The 21581-nt window shown below is 41.7% G+C and overlaps 1 protein-coding gene across 4 annotated transcripts in view; it reads right to left on the bottom strand.

The window, feature by feature from the left end:
- Positions 1-21581, bottom strand: part of ntrk3b (neurotrophic tyrosine kinase, receptor, type 3b) — a 191991-nt gene that overhangs the window by 82502 nt on the left and 87908 nt on the right. For 2 of the 4 annotated variants that reach the window (XM_037096655.1, XM_037096653.1), the window contains exons 5-10: positions 15177-15331; positions 14362-14504; positions 11523-11664; positions 5354-5656; positions 4721-4735; positions 1315-1367 (exon numbers count right to left, since the gene is read on the bottom strand). In XM_037096655.1, coding sequence (XP_036952550.1) covers positions 1315-1367; positions 4721-4735; positions 5354-5656; positions 11523-11664; positions 14362-14504; positions 15177-15331 — 811 coding nt within the window. The remainder of the gene's footprint in view (positions 1-1314; positions 1368-4720; positions 4736-5353; positions 5657-11522; positions 11665-14361; positions 14505-15176; positions 15332-21581) is intronic. The other 2 variants (XM_037096654.1, XM_037096656.1) reach the window with 2 other exon arrangements.

Genomic DNA, 21581 nt, shown 5'->3' with positions numbered 1-21581 from the left:
ATACTGTGAATCAGTTTTATCCACTAGTTCATGACTACTGCTTCCTCACAGATTACAGCAGGCTGGATAAAAAAGTTAAACACCTGTCCTGGTTGAGATGTATTCCAGTTGACAGAATATAATTTAAATATGATTTTCATCCACAGGCAGACTAATTGTCAGTGCAATTTAGACCTAAAAATAAGGTAGCAGCTAAAATTACAAGGCTGACTCCTCCTCCTCCTTCTCATCATCATCATCATCATATAGTACTCCAGCAACCCTTCGCCAGAGACAACCATTGATTAGTCGTCATCCCAAAAGCATTCTCTCTTGCAGCCTAATGCTAAAAGGAAACCTGCAAGCTAATAAAGTCTGTCTGTTAGAGTGCCTTTAGCTATATCAATGTTAGCAGGCCAAGACAAAAAGAAGCCTGGTTTTGTTTACGCTGTAATCAATAGCCATTAGCTCTGTTAGCCACACAGCTAGCAGTTTGGACTGGGAGCTCGGGGACCAGGGTTAGTTTGTCTCCATTCGCGGGGGCTTTTGACCGAGGGGCTAGCTGGTTAGCATGCTAACTTTAGCACATATCACTGGAACACAAAACATACACATTGTAATGTAAAAACTGCTTTATCCTCACATTCTGTTCATAATTACAGATATTTTATTTTTTGTTGACTGTTTTCAACTAAAATTCTTATGTTTAGCCTCTTTAAACCTTTTTCACAGCAGACATTTGGATTTTGCAATAACAGGAAAACCACAGGCATAATTAATTACACTTTACATTAACTAAATTCCACTAACAACTCCATTTAGCTTTCCCAGTAAGACATGCCAGTGACCCAAGCATGCACATTACGATGAAACTGGATCTTTACCACTGACTGAAGCTAATGTCATTACTTACAGCTGTGCTTCTCCTGCTGTAGCAAGTCCAAATGTCTGTCATTAAAAGAGGCCATTAACCATAGTAGTGCTAGCATCTGTTTCTATCTACAGTGGAATAAGTCACCAGAGTCGGTTTCACAAACTGTACAGAGTCCCCACATTATGTAACATTTCAAAACAGCAGCACACACTGTTACCATCGTCAACATCATTAGTGTCCAAACACACAACTTTGAAAAATGACTGTACCACGGGTTTGATGTATTGTAGTCTCTGTGCCTCTGCGCTGCATGTCAGCACACAGTACAAACCCCTACAAGGGTCCTTTGACAAATAAGAAGCAGTTTCGTTTGTGCTGAAACACACAGTGGCTCTCTGTTGAGTCCAAGGGCAACAACTCCAGCAGCTGTTTCATCAAAATCATTAAGGAGAGAAACTCACCCCAAATGTATCTTCATCTGGTCGGCTTGCTTCGTCCGATGGCGTCGGAGTAACTGGGACACAGAAACACAAGACAGGCATCAGTGATTGAAAATAAACCTTTAATGGCTGTGGTTTACTCACACAGCTATGTATAGTAAAGGTCAAATTGTTTCATTAAAGAAGATGCTAACTCTCCTTTCATATATAATAAGAGTATTGAAGTAGATTGGACTGAAACTGCTCTCCTGGGAAGCGGGCTCACGTAAAGGATGAACCTCACTTTGCACCTGTTCTGTGCCACTGAAGGTTGAGATAATGTCAGACTATTTTGATGAACAATGCATTTTCATGTCTAGAGGCTGAAAAAAGGCATTCAGTTGCTTTGAATAGACAGTTCAGGCTTGAATATACACTCAAGTCTGTCACCTGTCTCAGGATTGATAACACATATGTTTTTGTCAGACCCGAGCCTCGGGTTGAATGAACGGAAAAGACATTTGGGGCTTTTCATTATTGCACAAACGCATGCTGGTGCTTGTACATACAATACACAAAGACACGGAGTAATTAAAAACCAAGCTGCTTTAGAATTATACACAATTACACAAGCGGGAAAAAAACAGAAGAAAGCTCACACAGCTCGGGGCAAAAAATGTTAAATCAGATAAAATGAAGAACAAACTCAAACTTGACATCTTTATCCTGAAAAATCTGACCCAGATATTCAGACGGAGGTGAAGCCCGCTAGACAAAAGTCAGTGTCTCAGAATTATCCCGAACTCCATTTCCTGATGATAAAGTGCTACATGTCACACCTTTACAAACACAAGTTTTGGCAAACGGCAGAGGTCTGGGGAGTGTAAGGAGGGGAGGACAGAGACAGAGCCATGAAACGAAATGAGCTGGTGTCAGGGAAACTCCAGTCTGAGGCCTCCAGCCAGGACATCAGAGAGTAATTGTGGGCAAATTAATGGCCACATGGTAGACTGACTGCCACTGGCGCAGACACACACAGTACACTAAAGTGCACTGCTCTGTGTGTGAGTGTGTGTGCCCTAACCACCATCTCCCTGTCCCTCCTCCCCAGCCTTCATCCCGCGCTCCTCTCCTCCCTCTGCCCTCCTCTCTCCTCAGCAGTATGCGTATCACTCAGCCTGTCAGTCTTCCTTCTACGCCTGGACTCCCTCACACACCGCTACTATAATGTTTCACACTCTCATCACCCAAACATCTCTCCCTCACCTGCCGCTCTCCCAGCAGCTGTGTGAGTGTGTGCGTATGTGTGGCGACATTCAGTCTCTGCCCGCCTAATGCAGCCCGCCACAGAGCCAGCGTCCATCCGTCTCCATCCCTGGCCTGTGCTGCAGCTTTATAATCCATGGCTGATTAGAAAGAATGGTCTCATATGGAGATGGAAGAAGACGCTGATGAAGGTCAGAGATCAGACCAGCCTACTTTGTTAAAGCCGTCAACTGTGAGGAGGCTGCCACAACAGCCTGAGGCCAAACCACACATCACACACAGGAGATTTACGAAGCAGTGTTCGAGCGGGCCAGAGCATCGGTCCAGCAATATGACTGCACTCGCCGCTTCACAAACACTCACACATCACCGGCTAAAAAGGTGGGAAACTAGCTTGTTAGCACCCTGGCTGGTTAGTTAAGGGTTAGAGAGGATCAGTTAGGGGTTATGCACACAGAGCTGCTAATACGAGTCCCATTAAAAAGAATGAGTCCAGAGGGTGTTGTCTTTTTTTAACCAGAAACACAAGAGGTGAAGCGTAAAGAAAGGACTAAACAGCATGTTGAATCCACTCTGCTCTAACATAGGCTGAAACAGAATACTACCAACAAAAGTAAATCAGCATTACTAGCCTACATTATTTTGTTGGGTTGTAGGATTATTGTCATGGTTTTTGGTTTGGAAAATTCCTTCCACTTCCTGCCCTTGTCTGCTTTCCTTCCCTTTGTTCCTGCTAACCTGGGTAATATTATTTAATCATTCCATATATTTTAGCCTGTGTTTTCTCCTTTCCCCACATCAGTCTTGTGTTCTCTGTTCTCTGGTCCTGTTTTGTGACCATGTGTTCTTGCCTGTGTCCAGAGTGCCTCTTTGGTGTGGACTTTATTTAGTTTTTTGGAATTTTGTTCATCGATCGTTCTGCTGTTTGTTTTTAGTTACTTTACTGACCTGCCTTGTTTTTGCATTTGGGGGTAATCTTTTGCCCAACTTAATAGCATCACATCCTCAGTGTTATATACACCCACTGGATGGGAGCCGGTCCTGGAAGCTGCTTTGACAGAATCAAGGCTAATGTTAGCTTGGTAGTTCTCTTTCTCTCATTTCACTAACCTCAGACACGGTATACTTAGCTTGGTTCAAAATGCCTTTTCACTTGTGACATGAAAAGTCAAACCCACTCTTTGAAATGTAAAACAGTAAAGCAGAAATCCAACATCTAACTCAGCCAAACGGGGTGAAGCAACAGTCTGATCTCACATTTTTTTCTACCATCAAACATGCTAGAATATTGTGTATGTAGCAATCAATAGCATATTTAAGACACTTCTTGTGTTCAAATGACTCAGCATATTCAGCCAACTCATGGAGATACCACTGGCTAATGTAATGACACAATCATTTCAGTGGTCACTGATGGGTACGTACTATAAAGAGTACCTTGTCTGAAACAAAAGTCCCATTGCTTCAAATTATGTAGGGCTACAGTGGTACATCTCAAACAGGTGTCAACAGGCTTAGTGAGCACTTGACCAAGGCATCAAAGCCAAGCTGTAGTAGTAGAGCTGCATGCCAACCAGCAGAAGCATATTGTGGTTGTAGAGGACAGCTCACTGTGAGAGCGTATGAAGATATAGAAGGGCATCATTGAAGCATCACCTGAAGAATCAAATCCCCCCATAAAGCTACTGCCCTACTTTAGAGGCTACAATAGCATGGACAATAACATGACACCGGGGTGTAAAGTGTGACGACTCAACAATAACCCCAAAAACTTGAAGAAAAGCAGGTTTTTGGCTCAGAGGTTGCCAGTTCAAATCACTTGACTGGCTGTGATGATCCACATATGCTTCCCTCACTTTCACAACAACTTGAGATGCCCCTGAGCAAAGCATACGGCACTCAGTATGAGGGCTATCACTAGCAACCTATTCCTTTTTTCTGACTCAGGAACATATTCAGGGTCCAGAATGAACTGAAATGAAATGCAACACAAAGTGAGCAAATTTCTCCATGGTTACCATCGCAAACACAATACTCCACTAATGTGTGTGTGTGTGTGTGTGTGTGTGTGTGTGTGTGTGTGTGTGTGTGTGTGTGTGTGTCTGCATTTTGACGATAAACAAACATGTAAAAACAAATAAAAAGAAACAGCAGGGTTAAATTGTAAAATAGAAATACTCACCTAGTTCCACTACTTCTGCAAAAGAGGAGACAGAGAAAGTCACGCTACGTCAATAAATTGACACAAGGTATTAACCTTGGAATATTGACCATGGGGAGAAATTTGCTAGTCTTTGTGGGTTTATTCCCCTGCCTGTGAACTCAAAATGAACTGCAAGTGAACAATCTACCTGACTGAACTGTGGATGAACCCTGGCTGTGATCCAGCCAGCAGGGATCAGCTCCACAACCTGCACCCTGTGAAGGGAGATTTTAATAAAAGCCAAAGGCTCCCAATGGTTCCTCCACCTAGAGCGGAACCTGTAATTAATACAACCGGTAGTTTAAACAAGAAATTAGGACTAGTCAGAGACTTGTTCCAATCATGAAGCTACCCCAAAAAGTGGGCCATGTGAGCTCTGGTGGGAATCAGGGAGTTTCTTGGCAGGATTTCTTCCTTTCTCTGGTGCTTTATTCTTATTTAAATCCAGAAGAAAGAAGGCAATGTCCAGGCACTAAAAATGTGTTAATAACCCCTGTATGAATGCCATTTTACCCACAAGTATTATCTGAATTGTGATTATGGGGACATCAATGATACCAGCTGCCACAGGCACATGGAGGATTAACTACGAAACAGAACAGATCAACTCACCATCATCTGTGCCCGGGGCCATGAGGAAGTGACCATACACTGTCTTGGTGACTGTTCCAAGGATGTTGCTGGCCTCTAAAGTGTAGTTGCCGTTGTTGATGTGCGTTGGGTTCTGGAAGGTGAGACAGCCCTCTAGATAGTCCTGGTAGAAGTCCATCTCAGTTCGGATGTAGTCGTTCTGTTGAATCTCCTCTTGCTTGTGGAACCAGCGCAGCTTTGGATGGGGGTAACCCCGAACCGTGAACTCGATGCAGGTATCATGACGCTGCTCTGGCTCAGCCAGTCTCAGGATGACTGGAGGAACTGCAGGGAAGAAGGAAAGAAACCATGACAGATGCACATTTTAGGCATACTGACACTCCATCTATAGCATGAAGAATAGAGACGAATGAGCAGTTCCGAGATCACTCAAGAGTTCTCTTTTCTCCATAACCCTTCGGCTGATGACAAGCTGCCCTAATTCTTTGAATAACCTCAAAAAATGCAGCAGCAGACACAAAGCAGTTTCGATTTGTTCTGGGAAACATTTAGGAGGCAGGATTTTTTTTGCCTGGTAGTGGCAATGAGCCTTTTAGGGTGCCCCATATTGCAGCAGTAGATGGGACGGTGAGAAAAACAGACAGAGGTAGTCCTCTTACTCAAAATAGAAAAAGGAATCTCCTCTGCATAAATAAGCACATAGCCTTTATTTCCTGACATGCAGCAACACACCTCTGAATGTACAACGCCGCCAAGCTGAGAGGCAATTTATCATTTTAATACCATCAGATACATTTCATAAACAATTCATCCACTGATTTGTCTTTGTGATGAGTCACTATTGCAGCTACATCATCAAACAGAAATATTTGGCAGACAGTTTTGCCTGGCATTCTCTCCCTGAGTCTGTTCTACATACCAGCCCCCCACCAAACCTACCGACCCAGCACCACGGCCCACACTCATACTCACTCAGAGATCATGGTTGCCTGCGTGTGTTCATGTTGTTATTCAGATGATTAAGAAACGGGGTCAGGGTTAGGTAAGTCATTGTAAGTATTTAATGATTACAGGCACCAAATAGAGGATTTACATAGCCGGATTAACCTGTTTAGAGACCAGAGGGCAAAACAGCACTGTACTTATAATTAGTTTATTAGTATCCCAGTTAGCTAACACCACAACATCAGCTAGTCTTCCAGGGGTCCAGCCTATGACCCTCTGTGCATTGTGTTTTCACCTGCAAAGCCTCCATCAGACTTGCCATTACTGTAAGAACAGTACACAAGTACTATATGGCAGCTTTGCCAGGTAATTCAAACAGCATTTTCATTTTAATCAGTTCTGCCAACTCTCTTTAGGAAAATTCCCAGCCTGACCACAATACAGCCATGCTAGCAACTTTGTAACTGGTACTTCGAGCCAAAAAAAAAGCTAAAAATGACAATTAACATGCTAATGTTAGCACACTAACATTAGCAAATCAGCACAAAAAACACATTTCAGACAAAAAGAGCTTGTTGGACTTGTGTAATATGTCTAAAAATGTGTATAATACTTGGCACAAACCCATCTGGCACATGATCGAGCGACAACTTTGACCTGCCGGTGGCACTAAATGAAAAATCAGTGATATTAGGAGTCACCCTCTGGGGACTATGAACGTCTGTGCAAAGTTTAACAGCAGTACATTGGCATTGCCATGCAGCTAGCACGGCTTAAATAGACAGGGCCAAGGTGAGGTTATAATGCAGTGTATGTATTATCTGATACAGTATTTTGATAATGCAAAGTCACTTTTGAATGTGCTATTAATCAAACTAATATGTTGACACACACCTGACCAGCTTTACGCCCCCACATTCAGGTACGGCCATTCAGAAGAGATTTCAAGCTGTTGTAAGTGATATATTCTTCATCAAAATAAGTGTTAAACAGCTCTGTATTCCAATCACACTTATAGAGTGTTTGGTCAGGCTTTTTTTTTTTTTTACCATAACCCCACCCACTTGTAAACAATGCATTTGAGCCTTATCATTAATAAAATATGACAGACTAATTAATAAACCACTTTCAGATAAATCGATCGAGCTAACGAAGTAGCTGTCAAATACAGCTCTGCTTGTTTGGCTGTACTAGCGGTGGTGAGTTCATGTTTTAAAAAGCAAATAATCGTGCAATAAAAAAATAAGTAAAGTGTTATTAGTGTTTGAAAGCTGTCATCTCATGAATTGCTTCGGTGATATTGTTCCTGTGAGACAATAGTGACAATAAAGTCAGTCAAATGAACTAAAGGCTAAGGCATGTGTGTGTGGGAACGTGTTGGTGTGGGGGCGTGTGATTTTGAGAGCGGGAAGAAAGAGAAGAGATAGAGATGAGAGAAAAGAAAGAAAGAGACGAGGGAGGAAGATGGGCATAAAGTGAGGGCGGTATATAGCGGTGCAGTCTAAAGACAGAGCGAGCGAGAAGAAAAAAACAAAATTCTCCAGTTGATGGACAGTTGGGGACCGATCCATTTTCCCCTCAGCGTGGCTGTCAGCCCAGTCTCAGTCAATACAATACAAATCAGTACAGCGCTCCATACTGGTCTATAACAACATGGTGTCCTCGCGGCGCTCATACAGATGACAAGCTTTGATAAATGCATGCCTTTGATCAGTTAGAACAGTGAATACAAGGCTAGTAGTGCAATGTTATCTCGTGGTAACACGGATGGCATATTTCAAATGCCATGTAGCAGCCAGAGTACAGATAGGGCATCATGGCTGGCGGTGACAGGAGAGAAAACAGTAACATTGGACAGATGCTAACTCATTTTCCCTCTGGGTTGAACCACACTGTACGATTTTAACCTGTGGAAACAGCACAGTGAGGGATACAATTAGCTAATTTCCTCATTAATCACTCATAAGAAGAGACAGAACTTCCATCCCAGGCCTCAGTGTTTTCGTTTTTACTGAAGAGCTACATCATGCCCATAGGACCAAAGGAAAAAAACACGGCTAGTTATGTGAGTCCACAATGCTCTCAAGCTGCCTTTGTTCCAGACAGCAGCACGACAATGGGTCTGCAGAATTTGCATTGTGGTTAATTACAGTTTCGCTAAAATAGGGAACTCATCTTTGAATGCAGAGAATGTTACTTGACGGCTGGTAATTTCGCTGTCACTCAGATTACTCCCTAATCAGAGCAGCAGTTTAAGCTATTTTATGACATTTCCAGAGACAATAGGCTGCACAGGGGAGGAAATGTAATTACCATCAGAGCATGTGGTGAAAAATTAATAAGTTAATTTGCAGCACCAGCAGAGAGTGTCAACAGAAAAAAAAAGTGCCTGAAGATGTACATCCATAGAGTGTCCGTGTGGAGGGAGCCCTGAAGACTAGATGTTGCAAAAGTCAATCTGTCATTCTAGCGTGGTCCTCAGCCGCTCTACTCCAGCAGGGAGTGTTTGAATTGGTGACAAATCTCCCCTGTCCTGTAGCGTGATGCATTGCAAACAGCCACAATAGATCGTGCACTACAACAGCATGCTTGCTGCAAAAAGAAAAATGTCAGTGCACCTTTGATAAATATTGGCGTTGAATGGAGTCCGTCCCAAATCTGCCCGGGGCCAGTCCACAGGGTGAACTTATGTAAGAGTGGAGGTATATGCTGTAATTCATGGTCTGGCTATTAGAGGAACATTCTGATGGTTACCAAATCATTGCTTTATCATTGCTGAGGGTTATGTTTTTTTTTTTTTCTTTTTCTCTTTCCGCTCAGATCAAGGCTGAGCTTTCATGTGGGCTGGAGGGTATATTCTTGCTAATTGGCTACATCAATTTCACTTGGATTGTAACTGTGCAACACCTCATTGCATTCTAAATGTACCTGCATAATTTGGCTGTTCTGCTTGATAAAGGAGATTTTTTTCTCCCCTCTTGTAAATTATTCTCTTAGACTGTCAGTGTCATTAATACAAGATATATTTCAGTCCCCAACGTGAGTCCATCAGAGCTGCCATGAAAGACATCTCACGCAGAAGAAAAACAGGGAATGGTCTTAGCTCCGAGCATTCCTTCTATCCCGGAAACATTTTAAATAAGCATTCTTCCCTCTTGATTTACAGTATTGTTCTTTCCTGCTGGCCAGATTTCCGTTAAACTAAGAGTCAGTGTGGTGATTAAACAACAAGGAGGCAATACAGTCGATATTTCCATTCATTTAGCATGAGCTGCTAAATAAAATAGCTGCAAACCTGCACAGACAGCCTTGTCTCCTACAAAATGTTGAATGATTCTTGTCTGGATTACATTTTGAAGAGAAGGCAGGGTTGATCTTTGGTCATACAGAGAACAGGCCAAGGTCTAGGTCCTACCTTCTGTTCTTATGTGTTTTTAAGCTTAGGCAACATAACCACCTAAACGCGCATTATCTGTGAGTGTGTTTGTTTGTCTACATGGTGCACGGCTGCAGCAGCTTCACACAGACATACGGTGACACGGTGAACGTCCACCTGATGAATTTTAAATCTGATATTCACTTGACTCTGGTGCTGTTTTGCTCTTCCCTATCTCCTGAGAGAGATACTTGCAGAATGCTCAACTGTGTTCACAAGGTTGTCACTTGGTCATGTGTTATATCAGAGATTTTCTGTAAAAACAATGACAGTAGGCCCAAAATAAACCGAAACAACGAACCCAAAGAGGCTAAAGCGCTCCGTGCTATGAGCGAGCCCCTTCTCATTACAGTCAACACAGAAATATTGGTTATGGCAGCTTTAAGGTTAGGAAAGCTCACAACTTTGCTCATAGATTGAAAAAGCCCTTCAAGTTAGGATTAACCTTTCAGTGTTCAAGTAAAACAAAAATCTTTTCCCGAGCCCTTGAGTTGGCTGCACAAACACACAGTGTGTGTACTGTAGGAGAAAATGTGAAGAAAGTTTTGCAGATACAAAATCTCACACTGAACTGTTATCAAGGTCAATGAACATGAACATCACTATAATCCTTGCTGTAGAGGTTACAAGTTGACAGATTATTAATCATGACTTGGTGCTTGCAGTGTAACACTGTGGTTAAACTATCTGCTCCCTCTAACCCCTTTAAATATACAAGAGAGATAAAGGAGGCGGACTGTCTGTAAACCAATGTCAGTGTACTCTCCTGTCCTCATTAGCTGGCCAGTGCTAGCACAGCGATATTCACACTTGTATTACTATTTACAACAATTGGGTCAGCTGATAATACCCAGATGAAGTCAGAAAGACTCCTCAGAGGAGAATGTGAACATTCCTCTCTTTGGATTTTCCTGAATTTAGCTAGAAGGATTTAAAGACTCCTTCACAGTCTGGACAGCTGTCACAGACCACAGGTAACTGCAGCCAAAGCTCCGACAAACCAAGGCACACTGCAGTAACTACACTTGATGCAGTTTGCTTTGGTTTTTGGAGCAGTACAACTGTGTTTTTCTTCTAAGAAATAGCGGGATTGTACTTGTCGCAATTCACCTCAATTTTGACCCAAATTGTAGATACTGCACTTAGGATTTGTAGGACAGCTGTGTAGCTTTAATATTTCATTAATTCGAAGGTGAGTTTTTTTCCCCATCATCCTCATGATTAAATCAACTACAAATCCATATCCTGATATGTTTTAGAAAATCTTCCTGAATCCCCCAAGCTGGTTTGCATCTTTGTCATTTTTTTGTGTCTGGACACCCGTTATTAATCTCTAATCTCTGTTTAAATAAAATGACTAGAATAAGAAGAAAATGAGGGGTATTATAACTTAGTGTTAATTCAATAAACAAGCTAACATTGTGGCATAGAAAGTCCATCTTGTTACACTATTACACAGCTATTATCTTTGAAGATAACATAAACACATATGTAAATTAGGAAATTAATTAAACAAGTTAGTCAGAGCCTTCACTTAGCACATGGGACCACATATGAACCCTGAATCTTAAAACAACACAGGGAATAATCTTTTCAAGGGAATCATTTTTAGTTATTAAAATGCAAATCTAAGCAGTGATATACACACAGCAGAAGCAGTTTCTCCGCAAGGAAAAACCTGCAGTATGACTTTAAAATGTTGAGAGTTACTGCATCCATTACAGCTTGAATGTAGCCCTCGCCACACAGCTGCCCACAGGTTATGGACGGAGAATCACTATATTTTACCATGGGAGAAATCCAACTCACACTGAACGTTGATCTGGATGGAGGAGTTGGTCATCCCCACCACGTTCTCCGCAATGCAGGTCAGCTGGTAGTTGTTGTCGTCTCGGCTCATGTTGAAGAGAGCCAGGTTGATGGAGTGGATGTTGGGCCAGTAGACATTTGACTGGGAACAGAATGAGAGACACAGACAGAGAAAAGAGAAATATTTAGGTAGGTGAAGGAAATATAGTGTTCAACTATTATATAACTCATTGTGCAAGAACTGGAATCTTGCCTAATTTGTACTCAAACAACAAATAGTAGGCAGCTTTTCACAAGAATAACTGCTAGCTGCTGCTGACTGTAGCTACCCATTACAAGTTAGCTTTTATTAATTCTTCAGTGTTTACAACTACAGTTCTCACATATCACATCCTTAAACGTTGAATTACTTGATTCAAATGGATGTTCAACAGTAACTGATGAAATAAAACAGACTAAAATGAAGGAGAGCACACGACCTGTTAGAATAGCTAAGAATGGCCACTGCAGTGGTCCAGTCTGATTTTACTACTGACAGACTAGAACCACAGCAGGAACGTAAAGAGTGACATGTCATAAATTTTGGTATTTATCGGACAGAGCGGTGCACAGCTTTCCACTGTGAAGTAGCCAAACACAATGCTTACGCTCCCCCTCTTGTCCTCAGCTTGCCAGGTTCCCCAACGCTTCACTCATCCTGATGAGCTACAGTATCCGTCTACCCTAAAACATCAAGCCTGAGGCTGAGGTAACTTTCATCTGTAAAGTCACTGCCAGCATTAAAGACACAGATGACAAATTCAGCCACACAGCAATTTCAGAAATGGCTGCTCTCTTCCTCCTGCTGTTTATCTCTGCTGTTGTTATTGCTGTGGCATCCCCGGGGCCTGTCTCGGGGAGCCAGATTAGCGGGTTAGCCGGCTCACTGTGGGTTCAACCAAGGCCTCTCAGTCTCACAAAAGTAGCTTATTTTGAACAGGGGTGGATGATCATGGTAACCTATGCTGCACAGCTAATCCCACAGCTACACAGTAGGTTAAGGCCTTATTCCTAATATGTGAATAACCGAGGTAGTTTAACTTGGGGCTGTTGTTATAGCAACACATTGAAAGGCGTGAACCTGCAAAGGCCCAGGCTAATTCAGTTAGCTTGATGGCAATTGTGAATTTCAAAGGTTAAAACTATGATACAAACATGATTTAGGGGTAGAGAATGCATGCTACAATATGTCGATTTCCTCATCACAATTTTCTACTGTTTTCAGTAGAGTTACATGTCTAGGTGTGATGAAGTAAAAAATCCATTGAAATAAGTGCACTTGAAAAAAATAATCCAAATAAATTGTAGACAACATGAGAAAGGAGTAACCAGGTGGTCCTCACAGGACTGGCTGGATGAGAACAACGTTAATACAGAGTAGACAAATTGTCACTGGTTGGCTTTCAAAGTAAGACTTTACACAGACATATGTTGAGCATATAAAATACATTAGATTGTTAATAACTTTGCTGATGACCTCTTATCAAATAACAGTGACACTTGGTTACCTCCTGTCATGTTTCAGATGTCTTCAGATGTCAGTGCTGATAATTTTCCTCCATGCTTGGTGTCATTTAAATAATTGGTCTAAGAGGTCTAATTATCCAAAATGAATCCAATTAGTCAGAAATATGAATCTACATTTATGGAGAGGAACTTTTCTTTCTGCTCTCATAAATCAACCCATCACCCTCCAGAATGAAGCTGTAAGCCACTGGAAAGGGCCAACCTCTACCTTGGGAACCACTGGAGCAACTAGATACAGTTTCAACTACCTCGTCCTCAATCTGCTTGAAGAGTAACATGCTACAAACACATTGCCATCGGGGCCATTACTACATGTATTTACAGCAAGTAGATTTAGCTTAAAATATGTCTATACTTTTACTTAAAGGTGCACTACAAAGTTTTGGGGAAGAGATTTTAACCAGAAGAGAAACATCTTCATTGGCTGTTTGTAATGCCTGAAAAACTAAATGAACCAACCCTCCTTGTTTTCATGACCAAATAAACTGAATAAATTAACTGACCCTAAAGGACAGCACAATTTATGCTATTTTACTCTGTTAATACGTGGCGGACCCTGCCACCTTTGCAGCTTCAAACAGTGTTCTGGGGACCTTATTTTCCTCTGAGAACAGCTTGTTCACTAAATTGTAGAAAAGAAAATCAATATTTCTGAGTTTGTATTATTACCTTGTTAATATTGTAAATATCAAAATTCTGAGTTAAATGTGTTCATGTCTGAAACTACACAGTGCCTCTTAAAAAGTTTACCTGTAACAGCCTTATTTTACACTGTCTTGTTAGTGCTTTTCCTGACCTAAGGGAGTATTTCTTCTTCTATATCTGATAATTAGATTTTAGCCTGCATCAGTTAGAGTTGCAAACTTGAAAAACAGGGCCTTACCCAAGAGTCAAAAGTCAGCATTCATGAAACTTCTGGACAAAAAGACAGCAAAGTGACTCAGTGTACCTCAAAGGAGGAGTGTGAACCCTGTGAAGTGTGTGTTTATCAGTAGTGTTAGGGGTGTTAGACGTCAGCTGACTCAAAGGGGGCTAAAGGTGACCACTAATGGTCCAGAAAATGAAAGAATATATGTCACATAAATGGTCTGGGTGCTTCGGTGTCATTTTCATTAATTACTATTCTGTCATTTCTTTAGTTTCAGTGTGAAGCTCTAAAAACATAATGATGACAGTGAATTCACAGGGGTGTGTGTGTGTGTGTGTGTGTGTGTGTGTGTGTGTGTGTGTGTGTGTGTGTGTGTGTGTGTGTGCATGCGTGTTTGTGTCCAACCTGGTGTGTGTTGATGGAGTGCAGGCCGCCGACAGTCCAGTCCACCTCAGGCAGCGGTGATCCGGATCCATTGCAGCTCACCGTCACGTTGTCGCCCTCGATCACCTGTATGCTGCTGTGGCTCACACTGATCTCCGGCAAGTCTGAAAACACACACATTCAAACACACACGGTGTATGTTTACGTTAGTACACACCTGTCACCGACTGTGTCTACATATTTTCACACCAAATCAATTAATCACTTTTCATTAATGTAACAGAATGAGTACAAAGTAGGAAATGGGATTCACATCTACAGAAACACACACACGCTCACACACACACACACGCTCACACACACACACACACACACACACACACACACACACACACACACACACACACACACACACACACACACACACTCAGTGTCACACACTTTAGATGTCACAGGGATGAGTCACCACCAGGAGATAATACTGCAGAGTCTACAGCCTCTGTCAGAATCAACACACAGCTCCTCACATCAGATTCACCCTCTGAACTCTGTCACACCTCCTCCCCTTCCCGCCTCCACTCGTCTCCCTGCTCCTCTTCTATTTCCTCCATTTCACCTTTAACCATTTCCTTCCTTCTCCTACTTTTCATGTCTACTTCCGTCATCTTCATCCTCTACTTTTTTCCTTCTCCTCCTCTCCAATCCTTCCCTTCCCTCCCTTGCTGCCTCCCTCTCCCCTCTGCTGCTTTCTTTTTTCTTTTCCTCTTTTTTAAATTCAGATCACACCCTCCTCCTCCCCCTCCTCCTCCCCCCCTCCTCCTCCTCCCCCTTCTTACCACAGTTTTGGATGTACATGTGTTGCAGTCTTATTTTGGAGTCTCCATTCTTGCAGTACAGCTGCTGTGTGTTGAGCCCGGCCTCTCCTTTCTGCTGCCAAAGCTGGATCCAGCGGATATCACATCCGCAGTCGAACACCACGCCGTCCAGACGCCTGAAACACAATTGGGAAAAAAAACCTGATCAACACAGTAACACCAGTGTAACCACAAGGGATTTAACGCTAGGCACTGTATTTGTTTATGTGAGAAAACTCGGACCATTATTTATAAACTGCATGTTGTGTAGATAATGTGAGTTGCCACGATTTATAAGGAGAAAAATGAGAAAGCTATTGACAAAGCACCGGCCATGTCAGATCATTGGCCACGTTACATAATCATTTTTTTAAATGGATGTTCATGCTGTCTCAAAATGTCCAAATGAAGAACAGCTGGTCTGAAGTGTCCATGATAATACTGCCAAAATATTCAAAAGCTCTCCTCGTTATTTTGCATTTTTGAGATGGTCCCTAACTCGAGTGCCTGCAACAATATTAAATTATGAAGTCAAAATTAAGCTTTATTGAGCACTGAACAATAAATCCTGTATAACTGATGAGTAGAAATGAATGATAAACCTCACTGAACACCCGGAATCCAACTTAAAGGAGACATATCGTGCTTTTTTGGTTTGAGCTTCCATGATCTTGAAAGTTATGAAGTCTGAACCGATGGACGCTTCCCTCTCCCACAGAAAACACTGGTCCTGAAACACCTCGTCAGCAGTCATGCCTTTAATTTATATTTAATCACACTACGTCTCTATGTCACACTGTTGCATAATTCATGTCGAGCAGCTAGTTTGGCACGTATGAATAGCTTTAGCACAGCTGCTCTGTTGTTGTTAGTGGCGCTGGGTCAGGCATGTGTGGGCTGACCAATTAGAGGAGACTGGGTAATTGGGAGGGGGTCCTTAAAGAGACAGTAGCTTAAACAGAGCATTTCAGACAGAGGCAACAGTGCTACAGCACATAAAAGCACCTTAAGCATGTTCTAGTAGTAACACAGAATACAAGAATGAACCTGAAAATCAATGTATGTCTCCTCTGGGACTTTCTGCACCTCTATGGTTTCATTTGGTTCCATTTCATGAAACCTGCATCATGGAAAGTCGCACTGCTAGCATATACAGTTTGAATCATTCATTCAAGTTAGTTCAAGTTATAACTATATATGAGTTATGAATTTTAGAAATGTTGTGTTGCATGTGGTAAATTGTGTCACTGAATGACAGGTCAGTTACACATATTGTATTTGTATTCCTTTACACACCTACACATCTGTTTTCTTGATAAGACGCACAAATAATGGAAGCATTGACATAAATACAACAAAAATATGCTTCATATCTTCAGCTACATAAATATCATGTAGCAGTCTGCGAGTGAAGGTCATCATCCTCTTCAACAAAAGCAACTGAGATAACAGTCAGTAAGATAGCCACTCAAGTTTTGAGTTGACTTTGTGTATGTCTGTGTGTGCCTGTGTTTTCACACTGAAGACTATTGTATGGACTGAATCAAAGATACATCGAGCCCTCATAGCTAGTCTGTCACTGAAAGCTTTTCTTAATGCAAATGCAAGCGTGAACAAAGTGCACAATAAAAATGTGCAGGCAGTGTAACTGTTAAACTGTAGAGAGGCTTTGAACAGGTGGAACTGTCATATAACTTAATGTCTAATAATTATATGCCACCCTTAGAACATGCTGTACTCGACGGATGATTTGATGGATGTATCAGCCAGGTTTTCTTTTTGTGTCACTCCACAAAGGTCTGCTATGGTGGAGCACAGTGAAAACACAACGTCAATCTAGTGTGATTACCAGGCTAACTCCACACATTAATGACCTCGGGTCAGCCATAAAAATGGTCAAACTAATAATGTAAGAGGATATGCTGACAACCAGTACATTCTGTTCAATTCAGAACACTATGTACTTTTAAAGGAATGTTTTTTTTCTTGTTTTTTTTTCTGTTCAAGGAGCTGTACGAATACTGTAAAAGTATCACATCCACAGAGAAACATACACAGCCTGTATAAGCCATCAGCCGTCCGTAAGGTTGAGATGTCACAGCTACACAGTGAACATTGGTGTGTATCCTCTGGGGTGTTTATGGTCTGCCCCCCTCAACTTGACCAACACAGTCTACACCCTCCGACAACCACCCGGACTCTCACTGGCCGCACCTCATTTGGTTGAATGCCATTTGTGGGTTGTTTTGATTTCAAACCAGACGAACATGGCGGCTTCTTACAAAAATAGTGCCCTGAAATGTGTTTCTGAAGACAAAAAATCTGCTGCTGAATCTGTTTTCATTTCAACTTAACAATGGTTAGTTTTTATAGTTGTCCAGGAGATACTAGATGCAGCAAGTCGCGCTAGACACCAGATTTACATTTAGTAGCCTAGACCTCAACAACAAGATAATGAGTAGCGAAATGCAACTTGAAATGTGACACTGTGCTACCAGAATGCATTGAACAGCTGCTTGGATAGAAAAGGAATGGAAAGCGTACTAGTGCTGTGGACACTCCAGGAGCACTGCCCATAGTGAGGCAGAGGCAGAGGCTCATGTAAATATGTGGGCGGGGCCTGCTCAGGACTGTGAGAGCTGTCCAATAAGAACAGACTGGTTTCTCTGAAAGGGGGACTTAAAGAGACAGGAGCTAAAATAGAGGGTTCTAACAGAGGGTGAATAAAGGTGCTGCAGTATGATAGCATGGAATAAGATTGGACTGTATTTCTTCACAGTAAAGAAAATAAAAATGCGTGAGGAGACACGCAAAATAAAAGTGTGAACCTGAAAATGAGCATAGTGCGGGACCTCTGAGAGGAAAGGTTGTTCTACATCAACATAAGGTGAAGAATAACCCCTGATCATCTAATAAAAGCCTGTTTTTGTTTAATTGTCTGTATTCTGTAGTAAATTATACATTCAATTCTAGTCCTTCAGAGCTGAAATGAACTTCACTCTTCCACCAAGCTGGGCACACACTTTTGTCTGTTAGCAGCAGCAAGAGAGGAAGCAATAACAGTCTTTGTCTGCACAAAAAAGCAGCATTTCTGACAACAATCTCCTAATTAGCAACATTCTTCTGAAAATCAATTACAACAATATGAGTGACTATGAAAATCAGTATAAGTGGCTGCTCAATCAGAAGAGCCTGGCATATAGCATCACACTGCACTGATGTGTGACCGTGTTTCATAACAGCTGGATTTATTCAAATTAACAGATGAGAAGGAAAACAATGAAGGCCTGCGCCATGGCATTCAAATGTGAGCAGGTCAAAGGTCGCCGCAGTGTTCAGGCTGTCAAGCTCAGGCTGTGTTAGTGGCAGGCAGGTGTGATTAGGCCCTCTGTGCATACATTTCACTCTTGGAGTAGCGTGCAGCGGATCGTCACATTATTCAACACTGTACTCCACCTCTGCATTTTGCATATGTCCAATTTGGAAGCTGTGATTGGCCAATTTTGTCAAGATGAATGCCTGTCCAAATGTCCTTGACAGAGGTCAATAAGATATTGCTGGATGCATGAATAATGCATGCAGTACGTCCACCATGCCATATAAAGTAATGAGAATAGATTTCCTCAGGTGGATCTCGCTTATTATCAGGTGGTCAGTGGATCTGATGCTGTAGTCAGAGCAGAGCCTTTTCATATTCACTCTGTGACAGTATTCTCATTGAGCTCACTCATATGCTGCAAGCAAGAGACACCTGCAAAGAAAAACACATCTTTTCTCTTTTTAGCATATTATGGAGTCAAAGCAACCCAAAAAAGCTTTTACCTAAAAGGGAAGAAAATGTATTCTCCACTTCTGTCTTCAATAACAGCAGTTTGTGTCTTGATTATAGGATCCTGATTAGGCAACACAAGCATGTTTCTTCTCTGATGAGTGTTTCCATGCAAGATGAAGAAAATAAACCTTATACTTTTGAATGGAAGTAATTCAGTGACAACAAAGACGGAGCACTAAGATGCATTTGCAGATGTAGTTTCTGCTGCGACAAAATGATTTCTTCAGAATGCGTCACACGGACCATTTACTGACTACTATGCAGGTATTATTTCAGGTATATCATACTTTATCTTTCGTACAATGAAACAGGCAAATACAGTTTGTCCGTATGCTGGATTTTAGATACACATGAGTGGAATACTGGATGGCAAATGGAAATTACCTGTAAAATGTTACACTGTATAACTGATCAAATAAACTTGACTAAACTTGACTAAGCTACAATAACTGCTCCTGCACTGACTCTACTTTCCCTCTTACTAGCACCAGAGTACATTATTCTTTCCAGGAAATGTTTTGGGAAGTTATTAGGGAATCACTGACCCAAAAAATTAAGCTTCTTATTTGCCAACATGAAGGTCTAAATGGTGTTTCGAACGCCTCCCTACACGAGCAGTTGGAGTAAACACTGAAACTGTGATGGAGAAATGCTAAAAATACTGAGTCTTAAAATACTGGAATGAGCCTAATTAGGACCCATCAATTTTAAGATTCAGAAATGATAGATCACACAGTGCACTGTGACAAAGCAACTAGAGATTTTAGAATGCAGATTCATGCTGGATAAATGTGTGATCCTTATGTAGACTATGGAAACCACATGGTATAAATCACAGAGGAGTTCAGTGTACACACAGGTAGCTCCCTTCATGAATTTCACCGTTAGAGGTTCTCATTTAATGCTGAACAAGTCGAACCACGAGGGATCAAAGCTCACCAGCGCAGGGCGGCCCAGGCTTTCCCCCTTTATATTGTAATTATGTTAATTGTTAATAAGAACCACCACCTCCATACATTAGCCTCTATTCCTCTGGGCAGAGCTGATCAGGGCCAACATTCAGTGCTACAGATGCAGAAGAAAAGCAGGATATTGCACATCTGTGCAGTTAGACCCTGTGCTACGCCTACAGAATGCTAACTTGTCTGTGATTTCACAGCTGCACCATCTTAACATGTTACGAGACAACAAAAGAACCAAAAAGAATGTACAGCAAACTGACGGCTGGAAGTTGATAAATGTCTGGAGGAGAGCAGATTAGACTTCGGAAAGAATAAAAGCAAACAGCAGTGTGACCCCAGATGCAGAGAGCTAACAGCGTGATGTTTCCTTGAAGCTGGCTAACGATCCACCCCGCTACTCCAGAGGAGAGCTAATGATCACCACCGGAGGCTGTTTTTCTGAGAAATGTACACACAGGTGCTTTGGCTGAGGAGCCGTGGATCACAAGCAACAATAAGCTATATACCGCATTGTTGCTCACACGCTTTGATCTCAGCTTGAATGCTCTGCTTCCTCTCCTTATACTGTTGTCAGGAATTATTTTAGGTTTTAAATCCTGTGTGTTTAATAAATCACCTTCTTTGGCACATTTTACCACCGTGCCACTGATCTGGGGCGTGACTGCAGGTTGTGTTTCCTGTGATGCCTGGCTTTGTGGTAATTCAGCAGAAAGATGTGTGTTTACTGTGCTCTCCTCATCACGCTGTTAGTCACCTCTACTACAATACAGCACACCCAGATGTTAATGCATATTAATAAGAAAAATAAGGTGTGTGAATTTATCCTTACTGGTAGAAGGTAGGTGTTTTTTCAAAGGCATGTAAGGAACATATCATTAGCTGACCATGTGATTACACTGGTTTATGAGAAAGCACTTGATCGGGACTGTAACATCCACTGAGCTGCTGCTTCAGAGCAACAACAGCAGTTTTGTCCTGTACTTGATTTGGTTTATGTAACATTTGCCAAACACCACAAACCACCATAAATAATTTCCTCTCTACTGTGTGAAAATGCTAACGTTAATGTCACTTCTAACAGGCATACAAAAATTGACTCTATACCGTGCACACCTTACTATGAACTGGTTGATCTCAAAGTTGGAGAGTAGAGAGTGAGAACAGTTTGCAACCTGTGAAGTCAACCTGTGAAGACGAACATGTGAGTAGATGAGACTCATTCCTTGCTTCACTCTGTGCATGTTGTCTTCTGAAAGGATTAGATCATCGGGATGAATGGGGACATGTAGCATTACCTTAGGTCTATAAGCATTATCATTTATGTCACATAATTGTGTGTTCTGCATTTAAGATGTTTATAAAGACAATCAACTGGAAACACTGAAAAGTCATCTCAAAATGGAGTTCAACCAGCCAGCAGGGGTTTTAGTATTAGCCTATGTTTAACTGACAACATCTGCAGACTTTGACTAGTAGCCTGCATTTGTTTGCTTTTGTGTATCATAGAAAACCCATTGTTCCACATATTACTAATCATTTCCAGTGTTACCAGTACTATGATAATATAAGATCATCATAGTCATAGCAACTATG

The sequence above is a fragment of the Acanthopagrus latus genome, chromosome 4 (assembly GCF_904848185.1).
Source record: "Acanthopagrus latus isolate v.2019 chromosome 4, fAcaLat1.1, whole genome shotgun sequence".
Lineage (NCBI taxonomy): Eukaryota > Metazoa > Chordata > Actinopteri > Spariformes > Sparidae > Acanthopagrus > Acanthopagrus latus.
The sequence above is the reverse complement of the archived record's forward strand: the minus strand, read 5'-3'. Positions and strand labels throughout refer to the sequence as shown.